The sequence below is a fragment of the Labrus mixtus genome, chromosome 4 (assembly GCF_963584025.1).
Source record: "Labrus mixtus chromosome 4, fLabMix1.1, whole genome shotgun sequence".
In the NCBI taxonomy this organism is placed as follows: Eukaryota; Metazoa; Chordata; class Actinopteri; order Labriformes; family Labridae; genus Labrus; species Labrus mixtus.
The window spans coordinates 21,338,789-21,362,356 of NC_083615.1; the positions used below are offsets into that span (position 1 = coordinate 21,338,789).

General features: G+C 39.6%; 2 protein-coding genes across 13 annotated transcripts in view; both read left to right on the top strand.

Moving 5' to 3' along the window:
• Positions 1 to 4,263, top strand: part of LOC132973089 (septin-7-like) — a 46,036-nt gene extending 41,773 nt beyond the window's left edge. For both annotated transcript variants that reach the window (XM_061036318.1, XM_061036319.1), the window contains exons 12-13: positions 204 to 349; positions 1,862 to 4,263. In XM_061036318.1, coding sequence (XP_060892301.1) covers positions 204 to 349; positions 1,862 to 1,901 — 186 coding nt within the window. In that variant the 3' untranslated portion in view covers positions 1,902 to 4,263. The remainder of the gene's footprint in view (positions 1 to 203; positions 350 to 1,861) is intronic.
• Positions 4,264 to 5,742: 1,479 nt separating this feature from the next.
• Positions 5,743 to 23,196, top strand: anln2 (anillin, actin binding protein 2). Of its 11 annotated transcripts, none has more exons than XM_061036320.1 (24): positions 5,743 to 5,888; positions 5,990 to 6,157; positions 6,558 to 6,653; positions 7,416 to 7,600; positions 8,330 to 8,422; positions 8,763 to 8,852; positions 9,324 to 9,411; positions 10,724 to 11,929; positions 12,228 to 12,568; positions 12,731 to 12,825; positions 13,475 to 13,604; positions 13,807 to 13,942; positions 15,088 to 15,288; positions 15,918 to 16,044; positions 16,974 to 17,022; positions 18,410 to 18,463; positions 18,550 to 18,582; positions 18,671 to 18,692; positions 18,873 to 18,982; positions 19,386 to 19,439; positions 19,686 to 19,772; positions 20,540 to 20,647; positions 20,744 to 20,892; positions 21,909 to 23,196. In XM_061036320.1, exons 1-24 carry the CDS (start codon positions 5,795 to 5,797, stop codon positions 22,072 to 22,074), a joined length of 3,882 nt encoding a protein of 1,293 aa, XP_060892303.1. In that variant the 5' UTR covers positions 5,743 to 5,794; the 3' UTR covers positions 22,075 to 23,196. The 11 variants fall into 11 exon arrangements, with proteins under 11 accessions (XP_060892303.1, XP_060892306.1, XP_060892305.1 ...); XM_061036323.1 differs by having other exon boundaries at positions 15,088 to 15,276; XM_061036322.1 differs by having other exon boundaries at positions 9,327 to 9,411.
• The last annotated feature ends 372 nt before the right edge of the window (positions 23,197 to 23,568 follow it).

Sequence of the window (23,568 nt, forward strand, 5' to 3'; positions counted from 1 at the left end):
GAAGGTGAATGAAGAGCTGTTGTTTTTGTTATTTTGTGACAGAGGGAGGAAAATAAAGCAAGTCTGGACTTTTTAAAAAACTCTAATTTCAGCAGTGTGAGATACAAAAAGGATCATTTAAGATAAGAGGGGGGAATGTGTGCTCATACAAGTTGCCTGTCTTTGTTTGATTGAGTATTAACCTATGTATTTGTGACCCTCAGCTGGAAAGACGCCACGAAATGATGAAAAGAAACCTGGAGGCACAGTACAAAGAGCTAGAGGAGAAGAGGCGAGTTTACGAGGACGAGAAGGCCAACTGGGAGGCTCAGCAGAGAATCCTCGAGCAGCAGAAACTCGATGCCTCCAAGTCAGTACCACTTCAAACAGCTGACTGTTTAACTGATCTTTTGCTGATTAGTTTAGTCTGCAGTCTGTTAATTACAGGCGGAGTGATGCAGTTACAGGAAAATAGTATATTCTAAAATAGCACCTTACTACATCTGGTTCATCACATGATGCACATTAGCCTTAAAAGACCTTTCCTCTCTATTTGCATTGAAAGAGATGTCTGTTTATCTGTGGATACTTTATTAAATGGTACATCAGCATCCCACTTCCAAAAGTATAATCTGACATATTTTGCGACAAAATGTCTTAATGTTGTACAAAAAAGAGCTGACTCCAGAGTTATTGTCCTCGGCATGGTGCATCTGTATCGTTTTCCTAATGTATAGCTTTTCAGGTGGCCTGCATTTGAAGCAAAATCTTAAAGGGACACACCTGTACTGTCAGCACATCAAATACTACCTGTATGGAAGTGCATATATTGTGTACATACTGGAGGCTACTTGGTGGCCTTTTTTCTCGTTTTTTTTTTTCTAAGCCAAAGTTTGAAAAGCAGATAGTTTTAAAGGAGATATTAGTGTAATCAAGGCCTATAACCAGACAACTTCATCCAACCCCATTGACTTCAAATGCCACTGAGCAGCTTTGAACCAAGCGACAACCTCCAGTCTTGAAAAATGAAGCCAATGCAGAAGTTCAAAGTCCTGCAGTTTGTCGAGTGTCCGCTTGAGGCTGGATCCAGGAACACTGGAAGTCACATACACATGACTGGCAAAAAAGCCGTTCTCACAGCAGAAATTAACATGTTTTAAAAGAAATAGGTCTGATTAGTTATTGTCATCATGGGCAAACAGTGTACGGGGGTGAATTTTTTTAAACGGCTCCGTTTTGATTTTGAACGATACGTGTTATCCATTGTTAGGCGCGTAGCTGACATGATTGACAGGTGAACGTTATTCAACGGTTTGTCGTTGGGTTTTAAACCGTCCTCAGCTTTGGCTCTCAGCATCGTTAGGTTGACTGAAAGTTAGGCTGAGACAGGATTTCCAGTAAGAGACGGCTGACATCACTCAGGCTTCATCTATTAATATTTACAGTCTATGCTTTGAAGAGAAATGAAAGGGACCTCATGTTTAACCCTGCATCCAGTTCCTGCTTAACATCCAAATATGGGTAATACAATGACACTATTTGATAGAACCCTCAAAGTCAGTGCAGTAACTAAGCTGAATAAAGCCAGATCCAGAGCTTTATGTATCAAAAGTTTAAAATAAAGTCAATATATACCATCATAAGCTACTGACTACACCAGACAAGGCAACAACAGCACCCTTGGGTGTACAAAATGAAGGTGTTTAAGGTGTATAGTTGTCGAGGGTCTTGGCAGAAATCTCAGAAACACAAGAAACGGAATTATCAGTGTAAGAACTGAGGACATTGGGATTTTGGAGTATACTCCTGAGTGCCTTTGTTTGCATTTTGGTTGTACAAAGATATTTAAGTAATGGTTTCCCTCTTACTGTCTCTCACACAGGACGATGGAGAAGAACAAGAAGAAAGGAAAAATCTTTTGAAGAGGAACAGAAGACGTTTTACATCAGCTCGATTTTTCTTCATCCCCTCTGAAGTTCACATGTACTGTGGCCCTCCTAACATACACCCGCATCAGCACATATAACTCTGAGATACATTTAACACGCACCACGTATGACATGGACATCATTACAAACACACAGCTACAAACATGCGAAGGCCCACATGCTCATCTCTCTACATCTGTTGAAACCTTTTCTTTCCATGGGGAATGCATGTTTTTGTGAAATTCTATTTTCCTATATTTCCTGACAAAGAGGAGAAGCTCGAGTTCCTCTGAGCGACAGTATGGCAGGGACCGTGAAAAGCCATTTGTACACATGTAGTAGTAATTGTATGTTCTCTACATAGTCAGTAGATCTGCAGTTAGACGTACTATCCCTCTCCTCGACGCTCTTTTTTTTTTCTTTCTTTAACTGTTTTACAGAAATGTAACACAAGTGTACACACATTAAACACTCGGTCATTCAGACGTTACTGAGAGTGCAAGCAGAGAATGGTGAGCGTATGTGAGTAAAGAGAATTGAATCGTGTAACAGTTGAGGAGGCAGAATTCAGAAACAAAGCCCCCCCCCCCCACTCACTCACTTTTAACAAATGGCACATTGAATTAATCTTACAAATAAATGCTTTGTGATGTGCAGCCAGCTAACTGCCGACATGCTAGCCAGACGGGATCATGCGAGCTATGTAAAGTCAGAGTAGCTTTTCTAATTGCACTTCTTTCTCTGGATTGCAAACATATACTTGATATTTGGTCAGTAATAAGTTTGCTAATGGAACAATATTTCTACCTGGCAAACACCTTAAATACGATTAAAAGTTGGGTGTCATAACTCCTAAAGAGTTCTGACACTACAACAGAGGAGAACAAAGCAGACTAGTTAAACAAAAGCTTCCTCTGATTTTGACTTGTGTTCCCTGAATGGCCAGTGTCCTTAAGATGGCTTGCTCTTACGCAGAATTGTGTGCTTCAAAGCTAAACATAAATAAAATAAAAGGCTCCTGCAAGAATAAAAAAAATGTGTAATAAAATCTGCCATTTGAAGTGATGGTGTGACCGGGCTTTAGATAAGATAGTGCCCCAGTGCAGTGGCAGGTGTGGGTTGTAAATGTAAGAGCAGGTGTTGTTTTATACATGCTGTGTTTGAGGTGAAGATATTGTGTGATCAGAAACAGACAGGATTATGGAAAGATAGAACTCTTAAGTGTTGTCACAGCAGCCAGAATTTAACCACTGCAGTGTGTTCCCTATTTGAATATATGACGATATGCAAAAGTCTCTTTGGTGTGTACAACTTGCAGGTATCAGTGATTTACAGAGATGTTTTTTTTTTTTATTGTGATGTAAGTGATGGATGTTGTCATCGATCTGAACCTTGATGTCCAGCTTCCTGTGAGAATATCCCCACCAGAGGGGATTCATTATCAAAAAGCTGAAATGCTCCTTTAACCCTCTGTTCCCGCCAGAAGGACAACTGTTGGGAAAAGTTTGCCAATTCAGCCATAGCTTTGACTCGGACTTCACTTTAGACATAAATGCTTCCACACAGAACAACATAACACCCCTCTGCTCATCTCAGAATATGTGAAGTCCAGAGTCAGAGAGCTGTGACATGTTCTAACCTTTACTATACATTTCCCAGAGTTGTATGTTTTATTTTCATATGATTATAATGATATAAACACTACTTTGTGTATGGTTTAAGAACGACTCCTTATATCACTTGTAGTTTTCCTAAAGAACTCCTAGATTAATCTGTTATTTTGGTATAGCTTTTTAGGTGGCCTGCATTTGAAGCAAAATCTTAAAGGGACACACCTGTACTGTCAGCACATCAAATATTACCTGTATGGAAATGCATATATTGTGTACATACTGGAGGCTACTTGGTGGCCTTTTTTTCTCATTTTGTTTTTTCTCTTTTTGCTCCGATTATATGCCAGGAAAAAGAGAACCTGTTTTGTAAAACATGTCTTAAGAATCTACGGATACATTTCCACTGATTGATACACACACACACATATAAAACCCTACATCTATGCCAATGAGTACAACTTCTCAGGACCGTTCAGTTGTGCGATATTTAATCTTTGGGTCCAAAGGGAAGCATTGGTCCTACAATAAATAAAAAAAGCAGTGACTGATTTTTTTTTTCTTTTAAACTATTGTGAACCATTCACCCTTGAATAACACACACATAGACAGCAGTTTGGGTGATTTTTTTTGTAATAGTTTCTTTTTATATGTACACTGTTTTCTGCTTCTTTTCTTTGTTTTATTACATGTTCTATCTCTAACTGTACATGGTTAATATTAAAGTTGACAAGGTTATGCTATAACTCCCAGTGTGTGTGAGAACTCTTTTTAACCAGAGATTATATATACGAAGAGGATGTAGCCATAGTGATGTCATTCATATTAGTTTAGTGACTACTGTTTCGGTAATCTAATTCGGTAGATCTGGAGAGGTGTAAGGTATTGACAAAGTTAAACACTTAAGATATACCTTCCATCCATGGCTAAAGCTTTTTTTGTAAATTGGCTATTTACTAAAAAATGAGCTGAAGTGAGCTATGTAAAAACATGGTCTTCTTGAACTACAGCCTACCATCGTCTCTGAGTAAAACTTAATAATCCTGACTCCCATGAACAGGCTAACATAAATTAAAATTGTATGATAAACACTGCCTGCTTATTTAATAATGCTAACATAACATATTTGTAGAATTAATTTACTTTTACACATACATTCAGTAGTATGAGTAAAAATAAAAAGCGTCAACGGCTATATAAATGAGCACACCTCATTTTTAGACTATGTTGACGAAAACCTTGGTTAGGAGTTTTTTTATGTAGGTTTTTTTTTTTATCACAGTATGGTGTTAGTCTGAGTCTTTAAATACTTCCTTCTCCACTGACAGATACTTTAATGGACAAATCGTTCATGGATAATCTAAATAAAGTTAAACTTGGTCAAATTATATTCAAGAATACTAATGGCGTGATGTAATGGAATTTGATTTGCGTGTTGACTTTGTGTAGTACGGTAAACGGCCTCTCTCTGAGCCGCACAGTAAACAGACCTGGGATCAGATTTGGAGTTCCTCCGCCTGCTGGAATGAAAACGAGCTGCTGTATTTGCTCTGACTCCAGACCAGCGGGAAACTACAGGACTGACGTCAGAAGACCCGCTGAAATTTAAAGTTGGAGGAGGAGACTGAAAACATAAAACAACAAGGAGGTTCTTGTTTTCTGTCAGTTTCAAATAGACTTTGGTTTCCTGCAGACATCGTTTCAGGTAAGGCAACAAACGACCCGCTTAACTTATATAATATTGCTGGCTAATGCTAAATGTTTGTCCGACGAAAGTTAGGTTGCGTAAGCTACCTTAACGTTATCCTGGTCGATAAGTTAGCATGAAGGTAGCTAATCAAAGTGCAATGTAACCGAACTACTGTAGCTCCTGTAGTTGTCAATGCTCGGCGAATAGTTATCTTGATTCAACTATCATTGCTATAACTGTGTTGACCGTGTAAGTAATCTAATGCGATGCATGTTGTGGACGAGCTTTTAGAAAATGATTGTGACAACGCCCAGAGGTCATTTATTCAGGACAAATCTGAAGTGTTTTAACCAAACCAAGTGTTAAGCAGCGAGCTATCTTTATACATTTTAGCCAAATATAACTTAACTATATTAACCAAGCCCCATTTAACGATATTATAAAGTCCAGTAAGACTTAACTAGGACAAGTAGACTTTGTAGAGTGCAGTGGATTGACTCTGGTTTATTGAACAGCTGTGTTGAGGAACATGTTCTTGTTAGTAAAATATACATCCAGGGTGTAAATGTTTGTGTTTCCAGCTCATTATGGAAGCTGCCAAGGAGAACAGTGGCAAAACCAACATGAAGCGACAAAGAACACCTCTGTCAGATTCAGAAGACAATGTCTTCATATCATCAGGTTGGTTTCTGTCTGTTTTTAAGGAACATCTTTATAAATACACCTCCTCAGCATGAACACAGCACAGTTTTCACAGTGCATCTCCCTTTCCAATATCTCAGAGGAGAGTGATGGCCAGAAGCGGCGGCGTCTGGAGGCAGCTGGTCAGGAGAACCGTAGTCCGAAACATTCCTCCTCTGGACGTCTGCTGGAGCTGGAGACGAAGCCGGACACACCAATGGTTCCTTCAGTCCGTTCCCGGGTCCATCTACTTACACAGAGACAAGATGGTAATCTGAGCTTTTCTAACCTCAGATATCTTGCCCTCCCAATTTTATCAGTGAAGGCAGTTTGAATATTATATCAGCAAAACAATGAGAATTCAAAAGGTTACTGTTTCACCCTACAGCCTCCAAAGTCGCTGTAAAACTTTGTTCATATAACTGTCTGTACCACATCAGTCAGTTGATTTAGATCGTATTTCTTTAACCTAAGTAGACTTGGAACTGGTTACTGAGTTACTTTTTCAGGGGATATGGTTCTTCTCATGATGGTGACATGCATACTAGACAAAGTCAACAGTCAGTCTGGTTTGTCTGCATTTACAAAGGTTGAGCGATACGTGTCGTGTTTTTGTCCGTTGAATATTCTAGTTCTTAACAGCGAGAGTTTGTTTATTTTATTTTCTAGGGGTAGCTCCTCTGGCCCAGCGCTGCCTGTCTGATCCTGGCGCTTTCAGCCCGTCAGTCATGATCCAGGAAAAGGCCTTCAGAGAGCATCTCCTCGGTGAGGGTGCACATGAACACAAATTCAAAAAGCTCTTGACAAATGACTTGTCACTGTTGAAGACAGCGGTACTTTCCTTATTCCAAACCTTAAAAAAAACTATAGTAGATAGAAGGCAACACAATTAAATATCAATGGTCCTAAAACATAGACTAAACTGGTCTTTGGACTTCAGCTCAAGCCTACAGGTGGCCCGAGGGCCAAGCCTCAGGATAAAATGTTGGATTCCAACTCAGTCAGTTAAAAGAGTTGTCGATTTGGTAGCAAAGTCCTCATCACAGAACCTAAGGTCAAATATGTGATGTTGATGGTCTGAAAAAAATCAATCTTCATTTTTAATAACTAATAATAATAATAATTTTAAGACTGAAAATTAAAGATAACATTTGAATTTATATTTTCTGATATATCAATGCTGTGCAAAGTATTAAGAGACAGAAATGATGATGGAAAAAACAAGCAGTTTAGTTACAATAAAAGAGAATGAGAGAACCACATTTTAGTTTATGATGCTTAGAGTTGATATAAACATGTTTTTTATTTCTCAGTTTGAAGCATACAAAGTATTTACCAAAAGTAAACATCATTAAGATTTCAATAGACACATATTTTCCGCCATGGCCAATTATCATCAGCATTGTGCAACATACACAAACTTTACAAACTAACCCTGCCACGAGGCCATGAACTCTTTTCTCTCATGTTTTCTGTTATTTTCTAGTCATTTTTAGAAATTCCTCTTTATAAATGTTTTCTCCTCAGATGAAGGAGAATTTACTCAGCGAAAGGAGCGTTTTAAAGCACCACTCTTCCAGGCCAGCCCTGCCCCCACACCGAGCTCTGCCAACCCCTGCCCAAAGAGCTGCTCCAACTTTGTATCCGACATTCAGCAGAAACTCCAGGGAACCACAACTCCCAGCTCCAAACAAGCTGTCCGCATGCGCCAGGTTGGTTTAAATGCTGTGGTTTGAACCCAAAAGCCAAGTGATATAAATAAATAATCATTTGCACACAGATCTTTATGATATAGCCTCAATGATGTCTTTGTTTGTCTGATATTTTCTATCATAATGATCTTTCTAAACATAGGCTACTAGCTGCTGTATTATCTGTAAATTTGATACATTTTAGAAGTGAGTTAAACTAATTGTGGTGCGTTCCATTTACTTCGGATCTCAGATCTGGGAATGACGTCATACCCGAAGTAACTGCATTCCAGTTGTGATTTGGCAACCAGTCTGACAGGCAACATGAACACCTCCAGGAGTACCTTTGTTTAGTTAGCTAATACCTAGCATAAAAAATGTGATAGTTTGAGCGCGAAAATAGCATGACATGTCCACAGATAGAACTTGCACAATACTCAGTGTGATTCATTTAATTAAACAAAAAGAGGATCAAGTTGCTAATAAACACAATATTGTACAGCTTGAACTATCATTGATGCACGTAGCAGCCATGGTGGATTTAAACTTGGGCTTATCAAGGTTCTCTGAGTTTCCAAGTCAGAATTGCAACTTCGTGGGGGGCGTTCCTGATGACGTTTTAGACCAGACACTGGGAATTTCTGACTTCTGAGATAAAATGGAACGCACTATTATGCATGTATGCTGCTGAATTGTATCTGAACAATTGAAGAGTTTAGGTTTGACCTCTGACACCGTTTCTCTGAACAGGAACGAGAGCTTGAGTTGAACCAGTTGCATTTTCAACCAATCAGTGAGAATGCCTGGTTGAAAAGGAGCAGCTCCGATCCTACTTTAACTCAGGTGGGTTTGTCATCACGATGTAATGCTTATCAAACAGTCACACAGCACTCATTAGTGTCTTGTCATATTTAATTTTCTGTTGTTTTGATTAGTCTTCTAATTCATGGATGAGCATGAAAATACAAAAAAAAAACATTACAAAGTCCTGAAGCTCAAATAAACCGTAGAACAACTCCAATAACCATGCTGGTGTTTTATTTTTATAATTTTTTTAATCCAACGAACCACCATTTACACATCTATGACAGAATCATACTTTAAATTGTCTTTAGTGGCTGTAATTATTTGTATGGATTATTTGTTTGAGAATTTACACCCCAGCCTGTGTAAACATTATCAGGGGAGGACCCCTACTACACCCACATATACCTCCTGCTGGGTTCCTGGGTCTGTAAGGGGAGTTCGCTGGCCTCCCATGAAACCCTGGGATGTGAGTCTGTGACCACATAACTCTTGATTTTCTTGTTTTGACACATGGGTTGGTACATTGAGCCAAATGAATGGGCATATTTGAAACTGTCAATGACACAAATTAAACAGTCGTATGTTTCTAACTATATCCTTGTTCTGTTTTTTTCTGACGTAGAATCACCCATTCATGTGGCTCTAGTTTAGAAAATAAGATACGTTCTTACACACTGCACCTATTCTTTTTTTGTTTGCTTTGGGGCTATGGACAGTTTGAATTAAATTAATCCTTCACTCCACACTTTGAGCACACAAAAAAAAGAAAGTTCTCCTCCCAAATGTCTCTGGATTGGTTGCACAGTATATGGTCTTAATCCTGCTCATGAATAATTTCCTTTAAGTTTTTTTTTATTCACTTGCAGCTAAAACAAAGCTCTGCTGTGCACTATAACGTCTTAATTATGTTTCCTATTGTTGACACTGTGGCCTCCAGCAGGCTTCTGGTGACGCTGAGAATGAAGATGGCAGCTTCACTGAAACTACAACATTAAGTGGCAACAAGCAGTCTTCAGTTGGAACAGGTAAATCATCATGTTATTCATTTTATTTTGTCATTTAACGGGTTAGGTCAAAACTCACTAAAACTCTGCACACTGACTGAAGCAATAAAAGTAGGTGTGTCCTAAAATACTCTGCAAGACTTGTTATGTGTCTTAATAGATATTTTCCCCATTCCTCAATCTCTATATTTAAAGGGATACTTCACCCATTTGCATTAAGCTTTGTATCATTAGAAACCTGGTAGTATTTTTGAATGGTTGTGCATCCCGCCCTCATTTTGCCCTGAGACTGGACATTTTTGTATTTCTTCAAAAGGAGCCTCCCATGACACAAAAATCGGCATTTTGCATCATCGGCGGCTGCTGTGGTTAGCCGGGTGAAACTACAACGCTAGTTCCTTATATTTTTTACCACTGAAGCTACAGACCAATCACAGATCAGTGGGTGGGACCTCACTCCCAGAAACGAAACTTAACGTCCGCCATATTGCTTGGAAACTATGCTAACAGGCTCTATGAAGAAAGCTGACAATGGTGCTGACAATGCTGAGTGCTGCTGACAGGCAGGTCTTCTGCTTCTGCAGCCGAAGCATAAGACCTGCCTGTCGGCGGCAGTGAGGACAAGGAGCCCGGGGGCGGCTCGAGCTGGGGCGGACTGGTAGTGTCTGTGCTCTCACTGTTTGCTTGTGGACACAGACATAGAGTCTGTTTTCTGCCAGGAATTTCCGAGATACCAATTCCTTCTGGAAGAAATCTCTGACTCAGTTGAGGAAATGGCCTTATGTGTTGAAGTAAATATGTCTGTAAATGTTTTTATTACTATATTTCTACTGCTATATTGTATATTTTGGATAAACTGTAACGATTGAATTTCCCTCTGGGATTAATAAAGTATTTCTGATTCTGAAATTGAGGCCCTTAGTGGGAGTGGCCTACAATGCTGTGCATTCTGGGATTAGGTGTCTTTCATCAACATGAGCCAAAAAGACACTTTCTGCCTTTTCTCGGTCAAGAAAGCACCAACTTCAAATTTTATTTCACATTTCTACTACATATATGACCCAATGTCAATACAGATTCATGTTTCAACGGGTGAAGTATCCCTTTAATGGTGTTCTGGATATAACAACAAACCCTTTGTTGTTCTAAAACAGTGATGCAATGATCTGGTTAGATTTGTTTTAGCTACTACGGGTCGGGCATGTGAACTTGAGTTATTCTTGACTGGTCTAAAAAAGTCAATAATGAACATTTAAGAATTCTATTAAATAAAGATACATGGTTTGAAGTTCAGGTAGCCTACTGTTAAGATGTGAGGAAACTTTTTCAACAGGTGAAAGGCCATGCTGGGACTCTGAAGCCCTAGCAGCATCTGGAGAGCCTGAAAACTCTAACCAACTGCTTAAAATTCAACAAAAAGACCAAAGTAATCATGAGGGGGAAGAAGTTGAGGAGGAGATAGACAAAGCTTCAGTTGGAGGTGAAGAGAAGTTAAGGCCTCCAACGTCACAGACCGTGTTGAAGCTGTCTTTTAGCGAGGATCAGGGTCTCTCCAACACGCCTCTCTCTGAGGAGCAGAATGTGTCAGAGTTGCCTACAAGGGATGATCAGAGCTTTCGAGAATGTTCTTACTCAGAGGAATCAAACATGAAGGAAACAGGTGACATATCCAGAGAAAATGAAACGGGCAGGTCCGAGGCAAACTCCTTTGATTGTTCTTCACACAATGATGAGGTGATGGAGATTTCAATGGAAGAGGAGTTTAGTTCTTGGCGATATCCTCTAGACGGCAAAGAAGAAGAGTCCATCTTAGCTGAACAGGAGGGGGACTTGAAATCATCCAGAGTGCAGAAAGATAAAGGTGGCAGTGCTCCAGATCGCAGTGAGCACTCTGACACAGAGCATGGTGAATGTGATTCGAGTAAAGTTTCTGCTGAGGTCGCTGATTCATCTGAAATGACTGAAATTGAGAACGTTGAGGGAGACATACTGTGGTCAGAGAGCTGTTCAGATGACCAGTCTAAAGAGAATGTAGAGTCCTGTAATGGCTTTTATGATGGAGCAGGCCAAGAAGATATTTTTACAATAGACAAGAGCGACACAGAAGTGAGTACTCGTAAAGAAGATGTAAGTCAACAGTCAAAGGAGATCCAGACAATTGCCGTAAAGGAAGAGGACATGGATCTGGAGGCAGACAGGACGGACCTGGGTCGCAAAGTGAAACACACTCTGGCAGATAAATGTCAGGCAGTTACAGTGAGAAAAAGAAATACTAAATATGTTTCAAAATTAGAGCTAGAGACTAAGGTTGAATCATCTGACACGGATGGAAGTGATGGAGCTCGCAGTTTGACCGAGGCCGAGGCGTCAGAAATCCTCTTGGAGACGGAGGAACTAGAACAAGCTGTAGTCGATGACAGGCAGAGTGATGTAGAAGAAGCTCCAAAGAAAGTCTCCTTTATCCTGGAGCCTGAGCTTATAAATGACTCAACCTGGTGTGAGACCAATGCAGAGTCCAGGGTAGAGACGAGTCTGTCAGGTAAGAAAAGTAAGACTATTTAGTTGAGGGCACCTTTTGGAGTCATGGAACACCTGGGTGAAGTTTATGTTTTTCTTAAAGAAAAATCACTTGTGGTGACCCACTGTGTTTTATTTATTTACATATGGAGCATAAAGCACATGGTTATCTAGTATTGCACAGGTGCACTTGATAATGTGTTAGTTGCTTTTTTCATCCTCAGTTGTGTGAGACCTCATCATCAATCTACATCTCGTTTTGAAATAGTTTCCCTCATTTTTTTCAGGAAGTGAATGTCTGTGAATGTTTGTTTTAACAGATGCTGAACTGAGCTCTCACGATGAGACCAACACGGCTGAAATAATCGACCAGATGTTTGAGGAAGTGCTGGAATATGCTGAAAGGATAGAAGAAGAGCGAGTGCATCACGAGGACACCGAGGGTCATGACAGTGGTATCGGAGCTTGCTCTGTAGAGAACATTAAGATGGACACAGAGTCCAAGAAGGATAAAAGTGAAGAAGAGGGGGAGGCCAAAGAAGAAGACGAGTTGGATGACAGCAAGATGCTTGAAAAAGAGGGAGACGACATGCTGACTTTCCCTCCCAGCTGCATCCTTTCTCCTCTCAGCAAGTCGGTAGAGGCAGTGGTCACCCCTCTGGTAAGAATCAGTCTGAACTCTTTGCTGTTGATGCACAAGTTCCTTTAGTTTATTTATGTGAATTTAGTCCTGGTAGGAAAGCTAGTTCATGCTCGTGCATGCATGTTCAAAACCCTGCAAAGTATTTTGTCCTTTTGATTGTTTTGAATTTTTCACCAACAGCGACTGACAGTGAGCGAGGAGTCCAACCCTCCATCTCTTCTCCTGACTCCAGAAGAGGCCTCCACCCCTCCTGCTGAATCTGCTCCTCTGTACAGGTAATCACAGCAGCAACGTATGAAAACTGTCAGTCTGTGTTATTTTACCAACAAAATATTTAAGAGTCTCAATGTTGTATGTAAAAACATTTTTACCATTGAAATATCCAACTAGAATGTGGGATGTTATGAGTATTTCCAAATGCTTTATATACCAAGAGTATTTACATTTTTGGAGAGAAAAAGTGATTAGTCAATAAACCATTAAACTCCATAAAGGTTGTCATGGATTTCAAGATGAAAAAATATAAAAATCTGACATTTTTTTATCAGTTTTGCTATACCTAAAACAATATATATATATATGTATATCTATGCTGAATACAGAAACCTTAACACAATCTTTAAACTAAATAATTATACTTGTTCATGTATCAGTTTTCACATTGGTATAATTGTTTCTTGTGATTTTATTTAATGGGAAATATATATATACGTCATTCCCCTGAAAAGGAATCTCTTCATAGCAAAAATAATGAAGGTTCTGGCTGTAGTAGTTTTTATTTTAAATGCATTCAAATGTATTCATGCAATTAATAGTCTCTGTTGGTCAACCAAATGGTGATTGTTGTGGTTATATTTCAGACCATAATCTCCCTGTTTAGTCTGTCATGTGTCTGTAACATGATGATGGTTTGGTTTTTGACAGTATTGATGCCTACCGCACACAAAGACAGAGCAAGCCCTCCACCATTCAGAGTGTCACTCCAGGGGTTCAGGGACGAGCTCCAGAGAAGTCCCGACCTCAGCCCTCTGTCAGCAACAAGGAGAAAATCAAGGTGAGTGGAACTTTTAGAGATTCTATGGTCAGTATTCAGGTTGAAATCTTATAATTTAATAATTAATCTAATAATGTATCCCCTCCTGCAAAATCCATCACCCTAGTGTACTATCAACTGTACTGCCACTGCTGAAAATATCCTCTTCTCGGTTTAATTAAATGTGTGTGTGTTAGTGTTAACTACCTTTGTCTTTGTCCAGGCTCTAAATGAAGAAGCAGGAAAGCTTCAGACGGTGATCAGCCAGACTCTCCAGGCTCTGAGCTGCTGTACTGACGAGGAGCATGGACGGGGCTCACTGGAGGAGGCTGAAGCTGAGAAACTACTTTTGGTCTCCTGTATGTGCATTTCTAGATTTTTGGTTGAATAGTTTATTCTCTTTGTAGCCAAGAGTATTCACACTGTTCAAGCTTTATTGTATTTATTTAGTTTATATCTTTTGCATTCAACATTAAGTTGATCAAACTACAGCAAAGTATAAGAAAAGGTTTGGCAAACTCTCATGTTTGTCTGATTTGGCTGCTAATTTCTCAGACTTTTTTCTTTTACAATAAACACTGATTAGAGCCCACACGTGTCTCCATTTGTAAAGTTAGACTTACTGTTTGTTTGTTGAAACAATGCCAACAACATTTTTCAGTGTTTCAAGTTACGTTTTTTTCTTCAACTATACAGAAATGAATGGTTTTAGTCTGCTAGTAGCGACATTTAGCAGGTGAGTTTTCAGCACCCGATCCCAAACAAATAGTCAGAACATAAAACAGCTTCATGTTGAAAATCTCTAAGTGATTTTAATGAACAAGTGTAGGTTTCTTTTAGAGAGGAGAATACCTCTGCAGGTGATTTAACTCTTTATAAATACATTTAAAGAGTGAATTAAACATTGTGTTGGGCAGGGACATTGCTATATAAACTAGAATAATGGTCCTTAACCGTCCCTCATGCAGCTCTGTATGGTGGCTGATCTTATCCTCTGCTCGATGGTGATGAGCTCCTGGACATGGTTTTCTCAAGATTCTTTGGCAACAGTGTGTTGTCTCGTAACTACTTTGTGTTAGCCGCTCAAAGCTGTCCTCAAAATCTCAACCCCCTCTCCTGTCCTGCCAGCTCCCACATGTACGCCGAAATATACTTATACTTAATAAGAATATACTACCTCTGCTGCCAGGTTATAGGCGGATCAACACAGTCTCCCTTTACCAACTTTGTTTCTTCTAAACACATCAGTAAGGCGGATTAAAGTCACTATGTTGTATTATAAATTTGTGTGTAAAAGGGGCTTACAAAAACCTAGCAACCAGTTGCCAGATCAATGGCCCAAGTTGAAGTGCTTTTAATATCTGCAATTGACAAATCCAGCTCATTTTGTCTTTGATGTTGTTGACATGTAAATATCTTTCTTTTCAGATTAAGCGGGATAAATCAAAAGTCTCTCTGCCTTTTTTCCCTCTGTACTCACTCTAAATGTACCTGTGTGTTTCAGGTGAGAAGCGCTCTGCTTTACTGGTAGAAATGGCCAGACTGAGAGAGGAGAGGAACCTGGGGTCAGGAGAGGCAGCAGGAAAGGACAAGGAATACAATTCCCAGCAGCCCTGCAGAGGGACTGTGAGCATCTCAAACATCCAGCTGCCTCTCAAGGTGGAATTTGTCTGCTCTTCACTCAACCACACGGGTAGCCCTGCTAGTAAACAATTTTACTGTTATTATGAGCCTTTATGTTTTTTATTGCCTCGTCTAGTGTTGTAGTGAAGACCGCACTAACCAAGACCAGGACATACCCGAGACCAGAGTGCTCAGAGACCGAGACAAGACCAAGACATTTAGGGATCCAGACCGAGACAAGACCAAGCCATAAATATCACTAAAAAATCATCGTATTGTGTGCAGCGAGTCTGTCACTCACTTAGACCGTATTACCAGAAAGGTTGCTGCCATAACCGGGGGATAAAAATCAAATTATGAATGAATTGAAATTATTTGTTCTTTTAGTAAGGGTTTTCCTTCTAATCACAGTAATGACTTGGAAACATAGCTAATATCAGTGGAGGACTTGATTCAAAATCCAGAGTCCCTCCGGTCTGAGAGTGAGACAAGACTTGCTGATGCTTTTGATTACCAGACGAGACCAAGACCCTCAAAAAGTGGTCTCGAGACCAAGACCAATTTCGAGTACTACAACACTAGCCTAATCTAACTCATTATATATCTTGTGACTTCAATTAAAGACGTTACAGCTATGGAATTCTGGGATTTATTAACACAAATGTAGTGGCTGATATCCACTTGAATTGATTTGTTTGTGTACTCATTTAGGTCGACCAAGTCACTATTTCTTCATCCTGATCCGCTATGGGCCCTGCAACATCGTCGCCACCCCACTGGCCACAGCTGCTGATGCTAAGAACGGGGACACCATCTCCTTCCCTACTTCTGTCACTCTGTAAGCTGCACTTCATCTGCTGGTTTGGGACTTCATGTGATAAGTCTTTGGTTTGCTTCTGTTTTGTCTCTCTATAGCCATTGTCACATATGCACTCCGGATAATATCTAGATAATTACAGTAGGACTTCTCCGGAGATTCTCCCGATCTAGCCGTTCACATATGCTCCTCACAGTGGGAGACTTTCCCTGTCGGAGGGGAGGGGGGTCGGGGGATTTCCTGAGGTAAGACGTGACATTAAAAAACAAGCGGAAGTAGCGGCCGAAGCAACAGAGTGCACTACACGGCGCTATAATGAGAATATTTGTCTTTATATCAATGCTATGTGTAATCCAATGGAATGACAACATCCACAAAAGAGTGGAGAACAACATACTGACGAACAGAAAACATAATGCAGCCGTTTAATTACATGCACGGAGATCTTAGTGGTCGCGTGCAGACACTTTATGCACCGTGCGGCAGTCACTTTATATAAACGTCACTGGTGTCCCATTGGCTCGAGGTGAATGCTCCGGAGAAGATGCTGTTGCGTTCTCACATCAGCTCACTCAGACTTTCTGCAGATAAAATACTAGGGGTCCGGCAGAAAAATTCAACTGTTTGCGTTCACATATACCCTAAAGTCCCTCCGGGTAGCCTAATCTCCAGAGTTTTTCAGGAGATTTCAGTATGTGTGAAAAGGGTTTATCTGAGGAGCTGAAATGTGTCACCTTCACAGACATTGCTGCTTCCATTTGTTGTTACATCTGTTGTGTTACTGTGATCATGTTGGTGTGTGGTTCACTACTGATTCATGGTCACGTTCATAAAACTTAATCCAAATGATCTCACTGTTTTGTGACTTTGGATCCTTTTGCAACAATTCATGTTGAGGTCTAAAAATATGAAGATTTTTAAACTGTATTCTTTGTCTCTCGTTGTTTCAGAAAGGACATTCGCTCTTCCTTTGAGATTGATGTTGAAGTCTACAGCCTGGTGAGACAACGATATTTAAATGCAGTTCTTTTTTTTCTTGTTAATCAAAATCATGTTTATTGTAATAGTTTGTAAATAAAAATCCTATTGTATTGGGCTTCAACTTCAACAAATTTAGTACCCCAGTATGAGAGTTAGCTTTACATCCTGTTAGCGGGTTCTAAGCTAGCATGAAACTCATTATAACATCTACATGCATTTAACCCTCAGCAAAGTGTTGAGCTGTCATGAGCCTTTTTGGTGTTGTAGGGTCCAACATAACAAAACATGAATCATTGAAAGTGTGTCCAACTTACATAAATGATGACAAATTGATGACATTTTTTTGGGGTAAAATAGGTGAAGGATTCATGCATGAAGTACTGAACTGTCAGAGAGTTTGCATTTTAAAAGGCACCTTTAGCTTTCCATCACTCATCACAGCTTACACACCAGGCTGGAGCTGGTGTTGTGCTGTTTGAGTGTGGACATCATTTGGATGAGCATATTTCAAGTCACATTTAAGGATGCACAACATCCCATAATGCAATTTAACACAAGCACATCTTTTTACAACCTTTTTGCTGCTTAATAGAAGGAACACCTTACAAGATTATGTCATTGAAGTTCATTACCATTATACCCCTTAACTAGAACATACAGTGATCAGTTCACTATGGGAGCCCCAGCAGGCCATCTTATTTCTCACACAAATACTCAAACATTGTTAGCAGTGGCAGCTGGTAAAATAACACATCTGTGTGATACAAATATATATATATATATATATAACATGTTGTTTAGTCTCCAAGAATCTCTCCAGCTGTTACCTCTTCACTTGTCCATGCTCGTTCCTGTTAGTCTCTCTCTCACACACACACTTACACACAACATATTTCTCTGTCTTCAGCAGAAATGGTGGTACAGTTATTTCTCAAGGACAACTCAACTGGCAAAAGTGTGTTTGTAAATTAGTGTCTCTGTCTGTAACTTTGTGTTTTTGCTGCTGACTGTCTTGGTCATACGTCTCTTGAAAAAGAGGTTCTTAATCTCAATGGGACCGACTTGGTTAAATAAAGGTTAAATAAAATGAGAATAAAAGGGCCAAGGATTAAATGGCTGATTGTTCAGTTAGTGGATGACCTGATCCAACTCAGCAGCCACAGTTGCAAGTGCAGCAGCTGCAAGGAAGCCTCAAAGGGTATCTAGACTGGAGAACGATGTGAGTCGAGTATTTGTCCATGATATCAGTTGATAAAGTAACAAGCATGAAATGTTGACAGCTGTACTATAGAGCATTTTTAAAAGGTGGCTATACCATGCCATCATGTCGAGCTGTAAAAAGTATTCAAATGTTAGATCTGGTGTAATTTTGGGATTATTCATTTGCCTCTTTTGTGCCATGTAGTCCCACACTTCAGGTAATAACTGCACCGTGGACCGGACCACCACCAAGTCACGGGTAAGTGCAGTGAGTGAATCAATAAGGCTGTCACGTACTTATCAACAACAGCACAAATAATCTATCTAATCTCTTTACATCTTCAGGTCACACCAAGAAAGATTCTGAATACAATCACAGTGAGTCACATGTTTGTATTTTATAGCCCAAACGTTTTCTCTCATCACTGAAACAAGCCTTGACATTATCTTCTCTTCCCCCCCACAGAGATCTGGTAACAGCCTGACAAGTAAGGTTGATCATTAAAAGGATACATAAATTATAATCTTTTGGTCTACAAAAAGTTTAATCATGTCATGTTTGCTGTTCTGTTCTGTAATCAATCACTGCACATTCACTTCTCAATGGTCATGAATATTCCTGACTCATGTTTGCAGTGAGTTCCTTTTTGTGCTTCTTTGTGTTTCAGCTGCTGCTCTTCCTGCTCTCAACACTCGTCGCTCCAGTAACTTTTGTCTGGTTGGCTCTCATAAGGTCACCTTGGCCTCACTGGGACACAGCAAGTTCCCTCTTGATAAGGTAAAGCATCTATAGTGATATATATGAGGACAGCACCCCTGGAATTAAAGATTTAGGAACACTTCAGGTCAGGGCTGTCTTACTGTAGACTGGAGAATTTGATCTATTGCATTAAGGATTGGATCCCGCAAGAATAACGTAGAAGTTAAGTAGATGTTTTTACAAGTTTAGATATTTTTATGGAGATTTTTTTTAATGTTAAAGACATAAATAAATGGATGCATATACACATCATCTGTCACCAGGTGTTGCACTTCTCTGCAAATCATTTCTGACCTACAGCACAGTGTGACAGGTGTCACTGTACACCCTCATTGTTCTGTTAGGAGTTTGTACACGTGGTTGGGCTCTCTGGTGATGAAACTTCTCCCCCTCCCCTGTCTCTCTTGCTTCTTTCACTCAGATGAAACTTGAAGGCAAAATCAGGAGGCTGCTGGGAGATGAATTTCAGGAAAAGGTTTCACTGTTGACACAACACTTTCATCCTTTCACCTCTCTGTGTTCTCTCTGCTAGAACTAACCAATCCTTCAACAGTCATACAAGTTAACCTCCGCCTCAGTATGATGCTGTATGTTTGGGGCGAATGAATTCAAACTCTTCCCTGCCTGATCGCAGAAACATAATACAAAAATCTTTAATTTAGGTTTTTTGACTCCATAACATTAACAGTGTATCCCCCTCCTTCCTCCCTCTGAACTGCAGGTGCCCTTTCTCTCTCCTCTAGAGGGCAACATCTACCTGCGGCTGGACAGCGAAAGTCACTCTAGTGTGCAGCACCAAGACTTCCTGGTCAGTAATGAGGGATGGCATATTTTGAATGACCCTGCAAATATTTCAGTCTTGACAAGTCGTTTTGTGCCACACTGGCTTACATCAGAAAAGGGGAACTCCAGTAGTTTTAAGCCTCAGCCCAGGTTTTCTTTTTTTGGGATTCTGAATATCTTATCGGGAGGGGGGTGGAATTCCAAGTGTGTGAGAAGAGTAAGGAAAAGAGAGACCTTTTTTACCTTTTTTTTAAAAGGGTTGGAGGCTTTTCTTGGAGAAAGAGCCACTGAAGTACATCAGCAGAAACATGAATTTGAACTCAAACACTAGACTTCCTGTCTACAGCCACCTTGACGAGTTAGATTTTTTTATTATTATTGTGTGTACACAATGATTCTGACTGATCCAAACTATGTTCGTGGAGTAATTAATTCAGTTAGTCCCTGCACTGATGTCTTGTGTGGTATATGAGACAAAAAAAAATAAAAAATAAAAACACCACATTAACAAATACTAAAGAACCAATCAGGGCTGTGAGGTAAAATTTCCATTGGGTAAAAGGAGTCTGGTGACTTTGAAAGGAGTGATAACGGCTGTTTCTGTTTTGACTAGAAGGTCTTTCTCTGTAGCTGTCCTGCCTAAAATAACAATAACGTGTTATTACTGATATACTGTATGTTGCTCCTTTCTTTACTCCATCTGAGGAGACTTTAGTTTTAAATCCTGAAAACAGATTTTTCTTCATTAAGCTGCATTTCACGCTTCTCTTATTTTGTGATTCTTGTCCTCAGACGATGTTTGAGTTGATTAGTGGATATGGAGTGTGGCATCGCAGATACTTTGTTCTTAAGGGATGTGATATGTCCTACTGGAACCACCCCAATGACAGAGAAACAAAGGTACGGGTCGACCAACACACGGATCTGCAAACAAAAACATCAAGTCACTTTATGGGAGATTTTGTCTGATATCTTTTTCTTTTTTTTTCATCTCAGGGAGCAGAGGGAAACATCTCTCTGTCAAACTTCAACAATCACTGCCTCAGGCCTGTCAAGAGGGACTCGTGTGCTCGACCTTTCACCTTTGAGCTGGTGAGCAACGTGCCACAGCAGACACAGGACAACAGCCAGGAAGCATTGGCCAAGTAAGATTGAATACACTTAAATATCAAGAAAAATCTCATCTTGGGTAGTCTCTGTTTTTATCTTCTTTATAAACATTCTGTTCATGTGATTATCACAGACTTCTCTCTGTTAAGGCATACACAGTTTGATGGCTTTTTATCATGAAATGTATTCTAATATAGTTACAACTTTTGTTTACAGTGAGCATGCTCTATATGCAGCCAGTTAGTGATGTCAGAGACGGTGTTTTACTTCTGACAGTTGATGGAAAACTTATTTTGTGACATTAGAGATAGAGGTCGTTACTTAAAAGTTATTTTGAATCTGACAAATTACTATTTCAAAATAACTGTCTTTAATTGGATTTGATCCTGAAGTAGAAAAAACCTTTGCACATCCATTTCATTGGACAGGTGTGAAGAAGAGAAATGTGTCCATCAAACACTTAAAGGGATACTTCACCCGTTGAAACATGAATCTGTATTGACATTGGGTCATATGTGTAGTAGTAGCTTCAGTAGTCGAAAATATGAGGAACTAGCGTTGTAGTTTCACCCCGCTAACCACAAAAGCCGACGATGACCCAAAATGACAATTTTTGCGTCATGGGAGGCTCCTTTTGCAGACTTAGAAATACAAAGATTTCCCACCAAAAATTTGATGAAGGTCTACTACTGAAACGTTGCCAGTACAATAAATGTTTGTTGCAAGTTAAACGGTTTGCAGGATTTCTCGTATTTTGGCATTCAGTAGGTGACTAAAGGGTTCCAAACATTTTGGGATTACGTCGTCTAATTTTTACCACTGACGTCTCTGATTGTCAGTCTACGTTTCTGACGACATTAAAGCACAGCACAGATGTTTCAATCAGACCACAGGGGACTGTTTGAAAAGGTGGAAAAGGGGTTTCATATGTCCTCTTTAACATAATAGTTATTATAACAGGCTAAACAAAGGTAACAATCTGCAGAGCCTTTCTAACACTTCTAATGACCACAGTAACAACCTGATTGAACGTGTTGTTGTTTTTCTTCAGGTGCTGGTTTTCTGCCGACACGAAACAGGAGAGATTGGACTGGATGGAGAAACTTAACCAGGTTCTGCTGGACTTTCACACTTGGAATCGAACACCAGCATGCCAAACACAAAGTCAGGAGTTAAACACATCCATCAGTGGGATCCTGAGGGAGAGCATACTGTAACTACACCCCGAACCAACACTTTGAAAACAACAGCAGCCGGTCTATGGCACAGAAACGGGCTGATATTAGAGATGACACAATGGATCTCAGAGCTGCTGGTGATAAACTTCTTTAAAGGGTTAAAACTGATTTTGGCAAATGGAGAGAAAACACATAGTGTGTCTTTGGTTGATTTATATTTTGGAGGTATCTATTTGATATACAGTTTATTTCTTTTAATCTGAATCCAATCCAGTATAACAGTTGGTTTTTACTATAATTTGCAGTTTATCTTTGAATATTTTTAGTTATTTTTCTTATCATGATTATGTGGAAATCAGGTTTTTATTTGGACTTATTTTCCCGGGCATTCAGCTGCTCAGCTTTCGTTTGCAATATAATTTGCTCACTTTCAGTTGCTGAGGTGAAAAACTCTTTTAGTTATATATTTGTGAAATGTACACAGATGTAGGGTCATATTTTATTTGTTCTATCATTTAAACTGGAAGGATAATCTAATTTGTATAGATCCACTAATGAATATTGAATGTGAAGGAAATCTCTAACTAATAAAATAGTCTGGAGTGAGAATGTATTAATGGCAGGAACACACTACAATCTAAAATCACAATAGAGAAGGATTCATAGCTAGTGTTGGAATGGGAGCTTTTGTTTTACACCTTATCTGCTTCTGTAATGAGACGATACCTGTTTGATCTTTGGCTGAAATGTCTTCAATGTGCTTGAACAACATCTGTACTTTAGAAACATTCAGGCAACATCTGAATCTGTGCTTCTTGACTTCACAACATGTCGTGCCTTGAGGGGCTGATGCCTTCTTAGTAGCTTGAAGTGCTTTTCTTCAGTACTGAATTCTTGATCCTGCACTTAAACCAAAGCATCTGCTAACATATTGTGATAATTATTTTATGTTTTATGATGGATGATGGATGAGAAAACTGGTTTGGGTAAAAGAGGGGAATGAAGTGGTGCTGCTATAAAGCCTAATGTCAATACTGTCTGATGTCCTGTTCTTTTTCTATGTGTTTCCATCTTTCAGTCTGTCACTCTGTTGTTCATGTAAACTCTCATTCTATGCACCTAAATGAAGGTAACAAATAAATAAATAGATTGAAATGGCTACACATGTTTCAAGTTTTCATTAATTGACTTATACAGCTACTGGTTTAACATGTACATGCTGGTACAAACGGACATGGTGCTGTCGTTAAATGAATACTTTTGTGTAACATTGAACGTCGTCTGCTTAGCTGTGATGCTCAGCTCCATGTGCTGATAATGCTAAGACTGCTGGACAAACTACAGTACGATATCATTTCTCACTAACCCCAAGCATTTCTTATGGCGTGTTATGGGCTGGGAATCTTTGGGCGTCTCACGATTCGATTCAGAACGTATTTTTGATTCAAAACGATTCATGATTCAAAGTCTATTTTTGAATTTGTACATACTTCAGGATCTACTCCAGTCATCTGATACTGGCTGGATTTCTTG

Bases quoted from the DNA above. Each gene is read 5' to 3' on its own strand.
- anln2 (XM_061036320.1), top strand. From the start codon at position 5,795: ATGGAAGCTGCCAAGGAGAACAGTGGCAAAACCAACATGAAGCGACAA. The intron at 11,930-12,227 runs GTAAGAAAAGTA...TTGTTTTAACAG, and splicing joins GGTAGAGACGAGTCTGTCAG to ATGCTGAACTGAGCTCTCAC. The intron at 18,464-18,549 runs GTAAGTGCAGTG...TTACATCTTCAG, and splicing joins GGACCACCACCAAGTCACGG to GTCACACCAAGAAAGATTCT.